General features: G+C 48.2%; 1 protein-coding gene across 1 annotated transcript in view; it reads right to left on the reverse strand.

Annotated features, from left to right (window-relative positions):
• Nucleotides 1–369: 369 nt before the first annotated feature.
• Nucleotides 370–7959, reverse strand: part of FGFR3 (fibroblast growth factor receptor 3) — a gene marked incomplete at its 5' end in the record, with an annotated part of 32389 nt that continues 24799 nt past the window's right edge. Inside the window, 9 exons of the mRNA XM_010283365.1 lie at nt 370–542; nt 626–731; nt 1190–1327; nt 2763–2833; nt 4526–4648; nt 5956–6146; nt 6305–6415; nt 7446–7567; nt 7660–7808. Of these exons, the coding sequence (XP_010281667.1) occupies nt 378–542; nt 626–731; nt 1190–1327; nt 2763–2833; nt 4526–4648; nt 5956–6146; nt 6305–6415; nt 7446–7567; nt 7660–7808 (1176 nt within the window). The remainder of the gene's footprint in view (nt 543–625; nt 732–1189; nt 1328–2762; nt 2834–4525; nt 4649–5955; nt 6147–6304; nt 6416–7445; nt 7568–7659; nt 7809–7959) is intronic.

The following is a 7959-nucleotide window of genomic DNA, read 5'->3' on the forward strand; positions in this document are numbered from 1 at the left end:
CATGGAGGCTCCGAGGTCAGCACCCCCCAGGTTCAACATTCTGCTTAGTAAAAAAAACCCCACACAAAAATAAAAAAGAAATAAAAAAAAAATCATATATGATAGATCATCTTGGCAAGAGATTAGTTCCTTCAGGCCAAACAGTGCTTCTTGACTTTTTATACAGCAAACAGGAAAAAAAAAAAAAGAAAGAAAAAAAAAAAGTTAATTTTTTTCTTTTTACCCTGAACAGCTCAACACCACCGATCTCCGGGCACCACCATGCCGTTCCACTGGAAGATCCTTCACTACGGTTTCATCCTCGGCGCCCCACCCTTGCGCCTCTGTGGGCACACTGCCCGCCTGTCCATCCGTCCGTCTGTCTGCCCCGGGTGTCCTCACGTCCGGATGACGCCGTTGCAGGGGGGGTGCTTGGGCAGGCAAGGCTCGTCGGGCAGCAGGTCATGTGCAAAGACCGAGTCGTCCCCCGAGGAGCAGGTGCTATGGGTGTCCTGGCCAGCCGGCGAGTACTGCTCAAAGGGCACCGAGAGGTCCAGGTACTCCTGCCAGGGCAACAGACCCATCAACGCAGGGTGCCACCGAGTGACCGAGGGACCCCTCCCCGCACCCACCCCACCACACTCACGTCGGTGGACGTCACTGTGAGGACCCTGTCCAGGTCTTCCACCAGCTGCTTGAAGGTAGGACGCTGCGAGGGGACGGCGTGCCAGCACTCCCGCATGATCATGTACCTGCATGAGGGGAGAGGGGACCGTCACCCATGGTGGGGCTAAGTGGCACCCACCTGCCTGCCCACCCACCCCCAAATTGCCTGAGAGGACAGCTATGGCCAATGCAACTTCAGCCATGGTGGCCTCGCTGCGTAGCCAGCTTGGGGGAGGAGGGTTTTGTGGCACCATGCTCCTTGTTACTATCACCTCATGCATGTCCATGCTTTTGAAGCAGGAGGAGGAACAGTCCTAAAAATGACACAGTAGAGCCTCATCCCCAACCGCCACCCACCAAACAAGGGCTGCCCGGCAGTCATGGGCTGAGCCAAAACACAGCAGGGTGGGTGAACCCACCTGCTGCCAGCCCCGCAGTCGCACGGCAGGGATGTCCCACCAGCCTGAACCATGGCCCAAAGTGGCATTTGGCCACGGAGGGAAGGGGGCTGAGGAGGGGAGATCACACCTCATCACACACTCACAGGTCGTGGGTGCAGTTTGCGGGTTTGTCCATCCGATGGCCTTCCTTCAAGAGTTTGAAGAGTTCCTCAACGGGAATTCCCGGGTACGGAGACCCTCCCAAAGTGAAGATCTCCCATAGTAGCACTCCAAAAGACCAGCTGGAAACCAAAGAAAGATCTTTAAAATTCAATGAGTTTTTTTTCCACCCCCCCCCCATATTCCCTCCCCCCGCTAGGCTTTATTTCTGTGCAGCCATGCATAGCTAACAAAGTCATCAATAGCATGACTAATTGCCTAGGCCATTTTTACTAGTTACTTGGAGATCTCTGCTGATCCAACTCAATAGCAAAGAAATCCCAGGCACCAAGTCTGAAATTGAAATGAGCATTTAATCAGATAGGTGACAGCCCATCTATTACCCCCAGCTCTTTGTTAGGTCTTCCACCAGCTCCACTGAATGGAACAAATCAAATTATTCATGCACAGCTTCACTGAATTGCAGGCTTGGAACCACAGGCCACTAATTGTGCAAGCTGATACCAAAACTTGCTTGTTACAACACTCATTTCACTGGCCAAGCTGGGAGAAAAATACCCCAACAAAAATCAGCGGAGCACTAATGTTACACACTCCAGTCCCACAGCTGTGCTCTGGTTAAAAGTCCTCTTTTTCAAAAATATCTTTTGCCTTCTTCGTTTTCTTTTTTACAAACAGGGATTATCTGTCTCTGTTCCCCTTTCACGCACGCTTGCTCTCCCATCCTCCAGCTTTGATTTATCTGTCATGCCTGCTGCAGCATTACCTAAGCATGGAAACTATGATTTAAGATCAATAAAAGCCAAAATATGTGAAAAATACAGAAATAGAAAGACTCATTTGTCCAATTGCAAGCGGTGAGCCTTGAGGAGCAGGCAGGCAGGCTGCTGAATTACTGTATAAATGCCATTATCCAACAAATATTGAAATAAGAAAGCCAGTGTGCATGCTGAGGTACTTCAGCCCTTGCAAAGTTCAGACGTGATACAGATTTACACGTTAAGGCGAGCTCTGCTGTTTGCTTACCGTGCAGAGGCACCAAAACGGACAAGACAGGATTTAGGAATAATAAAGGCAAATAAACGAAGCAGCAAAATTAATCCAAGAACATGTTTGTGGAATATTCTCTGATCAACTCTACTAACATTGGACAGAATATGTCAAGCTCATCCCACACACTCAACTGAGGCATAACTGTCTGGGGCAAAGCACAGAAGAAGACAAGGGTAATTTTTTTTTGCTTCCCTTTTTTTTTTTTTTTTTGACTTCAGGATGAATCCTCTCATCCATAAACTGGACAAGAAATACCTGCCTGCCTTCCAATAATTTTGCAGCAACTCACTAGAGATCCTCAGATGAAAGCAACTAGATAACGGTTTAAATAAAACCATGTGTGCAAAGCTGCAACTTGGAATAGATTCATCTGCTTTTGCATCCCCAGGCACCGCAGCAGCGAACGAGCCCTGCTCGTGCTTAGCACTACATTTGCCTCTAAGATACTATAGGTGCTGACATCCCCACCATTTAAGTTTTTTTAAAAAGTACGGGTATGCTTACACATCGCTCTGGTGAGTATAGACCCGGTCAAACAAGGCTTCTGGAGCCATCCATTTCACAGGCAGCCGACCCTGTAATTAGGAAGACAATGGGAACATCACATCAGCATATTCCCCCAGCCACAACGGCACCATCTGAATCTTCTTTTCTAATCCAGTATGAAACATTTTCATTAACAACCACATCTGCCTTCCCGGTCACTAGGCAAAGCAGTAGTGCCCACATATAAACAGATTAGAGCATTTGATCCCTGGATCTTCGCTGACCATCTTTGCAGTAAATGCGCTCCACAGAGGACTGTATTTCACTGCCAAGGCAGGTTTAACATATCAGAGCATCTAAATCCTTGCATGGGAACAGCATCCATTGCTCCTAAATGCAACTAGTTCTGCAGCAGAGCATGGGACAAGACTTTCCATCCAATCTCTTTGGTTGGAAGAAGCAGGTTGACTCAAAGTCCAAACCCTGCTTAGGCTGAACTGGAAGGGAAACTTCAAAGAGTGAAGGGAATGCCCAGATCCTCTATGAATTAAATCCTGATCCCGCGCTGGAGGCTAAAGGGGGAGGCCTGATCTCAGGTTTCCAGGGGAACATCCTACATCAGGGTCATAAACAGGGGCTGTCACATATGAGAAATATGAGATTGGAGAGACTAGATTAATCGTAATTCTTTTGGGCTTTCCTTGGCCTCTGGAGGGAGTGAGAAAGGACTGTTTTGTGTTTGAGGCAAAAATTGGCTATGGGAGGGCTTTGTCCTCTCCTGACCCACTGTCTCTCTGGGGGAGACAATTAGAGATGGGACATAGGCAGGATGCACAAATGGGATTACGCTCTCAGCTGTCCAACACAGTTCAAGCAGGGGAAATCCATCTCATTTGGTATTAAATTCCCAAGAATTTTTATTCATTTATGATTAAGAAATACTGGCAATTAAGAGAGATTTCTGATATGATATTGGAAATGATCAGTATGGCATGGTGGGATTTGTGCCTGGATATTTAGACCCCTTGCAGTTGCAAGGCCCTCAGGTTCTGCAATACTCTCGACCTCTTCCACTGCCATCTCCACACTGTGTTGTAATTGTGGCTTTTGCTCTTTTGCTACCGAGCACTGGAACATGCTTTGTCCTCTGCAGCGTGACAGTGATGGGGAGAGATGTCTCATGGACTGCTCAGAGCTCAGCATCTGCTGCAGGTCTTTCAACCATGACACAGATTGTCTCTAGCCCTTCATTCCTGAATTCATCTCTACAGAAAATACAAATGGCTCCAGGACTTAGCCCTTGGCTGGGACCATCTTCTCACCCTTGGCAGTGGAGTCAAGGAGCTCAGTTGTAAAAAAGAGAAAAAAATGCATGAAAGCCATGCATGAAAGCTCTAGACAAACAAAAAATAACATTCCTCTGTCAAGGGCTCTGGTGGAACACAAGTTGGCTCCTTGGGACCTTTATGAACAGCAGTGGAGCACAGTGGAAAGGGCTCCATTCCCCTTTGGTCAAAACCTTGGTTTCTCTTAGTCTAGGGCATTCTTGGCAGAGCTGAGACATCTCAACATGCTGCTTGCACCACCAGTATCTGTCAGGTAGAAAATGGATGGTGGGTGGACTCCTGGGTATAGCCTCTCACTAGGTGAGGCCATCGACAGATTTCTTCCTCCTAAGCCTCTCTAGAAAGGGAGATGTGGGACAAGGGCCACTTGCTGCAGGGATGGCCGAATTCCCTGCCAGAAGGAGAACTGCACGTGCTTGGCAGCTCTGTACTTACATTGGTGGTTTTCTTGTAATAGTCAATGTTGTGAACGTCTCTAGCGAGGCCAAAATCAGCTATTTTCATCACATTGTCTTCAGTGACTAACACGTTCCTGGCTGCCAAGTCGCGATGAATGCACTGTGAAAGGTGAGCAAGTCAATAAATAAGGGCTTGTTAGCTGCTCGCGCCTGGAACCAACAGCACCATGTGGTTTATGAGCTGCTGTTTCATTGACTCCCAACCTCATAAAGCTGTGGGCACTGCTTAACTCCTCGCTTTCTGTGTCACTGCCCCATCATGCATGCTCGGTGGGAGCCACCTCTTAGCAACACCTAATTGCCAGCCCCAGCGCTGACACAGCCACACATCTTCTCTCTCCAAAAGGGATGCACAAATGAGAAAGCCAACCCTCCTCTTCTGTGGGTGCCTACGGGGATGTGAAGCTGCCTTTCTGACCTGCTTACTTGAGGAAGCGGAGTACACGTTGACGTTTGAAGCAAAATAATCCTCAAATTAAGATGTTCAAAATACGTCCAAAATACATCAGAGTTGTTAGCTGAGAAATAAGCTAAATTAGCCTACGCTGTGCAGAAACAGAGTTTAAAGCCACTATGAACCATCCACCCTGAACTGCAGTCACAGGACCAACACATCTGACACCTGAGGCTGGACTTGCTCTTGCCATAGTGCTCCCTGCCCGTAAGAAGAGGTCACACCAACTGGTGCACACTTTCCTGAACCCAAAGCCTTATTCTCCACTTGCTGATGTCAGGGTAAATCAGGACTAACCTGAGGGTATGATGTAAGCAAATGCAGCAGCTGGCTCAGTGCCAGTAAAGGGAGCACCCTGGCACAGCCATGCATCGAGCCAAATCTACTGCCAGCTCCACTCCCACCGAGCTGGTGACGGCTGCAAACATGTATGTGAGCTACACCCAGGATCTTGCCTTCCTCGTGGGTGCTCTGCATCTCAGAAGGGAGATGGGAGGGACAGGGGTGTGCACAGTTCCTGACTGTTGTCTAAAGTAACATCTCCTGTGGTGGAAGCTCACAACTTGGTGTGATGCTCACCCTCACCACTGCTGCCCAAGCCTCAGGATCGCACATCTGAAAGCCAATTAACTCTATGAGTGGTAGAGGTTGAAACGGTGAGGAACAGCACCAAGGTCTGGGTTGCTTGTGCTTTTGTATGTGTTTTGGGGATGCTCACAGGCCTGCAGGTGACAGCAGCGAGGGCTGTACAGCTGCTTGGTTCATGGATGCAGACGGCACACGGGAACTTCTGCATAGGGTTGAAGCCTTCTGCAAAAAACCCATGACACTTCATACTGAAAAACCTGGTCTCTAAAGGGAGAAGCCTGCAAGACTTCGCTTGAGTTCTTGACTTCTACGCACACCCTCACAGAGGTGCCTTTGAATGCAAAAGATGAGGTTTCTCAACTCACTTTCTGAGACGCCAAGTACTCCATGCCACGGGCCACCTGGTAGGCGCAGGAAACCAGGTCTTTAAATGTCAGCTGCTCCTCGGGTAGCTTGCAGGTGTCGAAGGAATAGTCCATGCCAGGTGGGCGACGTGCCCTGAGGTATTCCCGCAAGTTCCCCTTCGACGCGTATTCCACCAACACATAGAGAGGTCCTTCAAGAAAGAGCACCATCAGTATCCAGTGGAGAAACAGCTGAACACCAAAACCTCATCTAGGACATTCTGAGCAGTCAGTGACTAATTACACAGAAGGAACAGTCAAACCTGAGCCTCCCACCACCCTGCGAGCACCGGGCTGCTTTGCTACATACCATCTTGTGTGCAAGCACCGAGGAGGTTAATAATGTTTTTGTGCTTCCCGATCATCTTCATCATTTCCATCTCAGAGACCAGGTCTGAAAGGTCCTTGTCTGTGGCATCATCTGGAGAAAGCAAGAAAGGAAAGCAAAAAAAGGTCAGGAAGAAAGGAAATGTTTTGTGAAGTAGTTAATGCAACTGCTGCATAGCCATGTGGGGCTTTGATAGGGAAACAGTACCCAAAATAATGCAGTATTTGTATTTATTCTACATTGGGAAGAAGAATCGAAGTAAAACCAAAAACTACTACCACCAAAAAAATGAGAATACTTGCTCAAGAAGAAAACACAGATAAATGGAGAGTAATGTTCATATGGAAATCAAGAAAACTTTTCATTTTTCATTTCATCCTGATAAGTATTAAAGAAGTCTGCTTTGGGACTATTTTCCAAAAACAGCTTCAGAATGGACTGAAGGATATGTAAATTAAATTAATCTTTTTCTGATAAGAGATATTATTTTTTTAAAGATATCACCCCATGTAACCTCAAACCAGCACTGCTCACTGTTGGAACATCTGCCGTGCTTGCTCCAGCTGAACTCCTCAGGGTGATTTTGTCTGTGCATTGTCTGTGGTTACTGTGCATGGGGGAAGGATGGGAAACAGAGACTCATCTGGAAATGCCCAGTGAATACCATTTTTGTCTTCCCTTTAACCTCTCAGGAGTTTGGGACTGAGTTTCTTCAACAAAGAAACTCCTGAAGGAGTTTGTCAACCAAATTTGTGCAAACTCCACTTGAGCTTCTTGCATTAACTTTTGCTAGAGGAGGCAGCACTGGCTATGGGAGGAGTAAGGAGTGGGCTGATTCACCGAGATGGCTAGAAGTGAAGGGGATTCCCCTTCTTCTCAGGGATGCTATTACCCTTTGGCAGAGAACTGGGTTAATTCCCATTCCCTCTTCCTGATGGGATTTGCACTTTTACGTGCTCTCCAAGGAGTCAGCCTTTACCCTCAGGCTATGTGGGTGAAGGGGAAGAAAGGCTGTTCTTGCTTTCTTCTATTGTATCTGTTTGTCTAAAAAGACTTAAAAGAGAGGGAATGAGAGGAAATCCCAGTGCACTATGCTGTTCTGCCCTCCGTGGGCTCCCCATACCTTTTAACATCTTGACAGCAACTGTGATGGCCTTGTTTGGCTTGTCCTTATCAATCCCAATCGCTTCTGCCATCACCACTTGGCCAAAACACCCCTCGCCGAGCGGCTTCCCCAAGGTCAGGCTGGAGGGAGGAACAAGCAGGCGCATTAGTGGGTACCGGGGTGGTGACACTCCCAGGAGGCAAGAGGACCCTGACCCGGGGGGTTGACTGACCGAGAACGCGCCAGTTCCCACTTGGGATCAGGAGGCAGTTCCAGCTCAGAGACATTGGCCAGCATCGGCCCGTCGCTGGAGGAGAGACGTGTGATCCGGACTAGGGGCGTGTTGGAATTCATGGAAGAGTTGGACTCCAACGACACCTGCTTGGGTAGAGCAAATGAAGTGTTATTGCCAACTGTATTCCCAGGGCAGGCAAACCCCCACTGAGGGGGTTTGAGCTATCTTTGCTCACTGACCCCTTTCTGGTAACTTCTAAATGGGAAATCTGGCTCCCCCCACTTCCTTCCATCTGTG

The sequence above is a fragment of the Phaethon lepturus genome, unplaced genomic scaffold (assembly GCF_000687285.1).
Source record: "Phaethon lepturus isolate BGI_N335 unplaced genomic scaffold, ASM68728v1 scaffold22713, whole genome shotgun sequence".
NCBI classification, from domain to species: Eukaryota; Metazoa; Chordata; class Aves; order Phaethontiformes; family Phaethontidae; genus Phaethon; species Phaethon lepturus.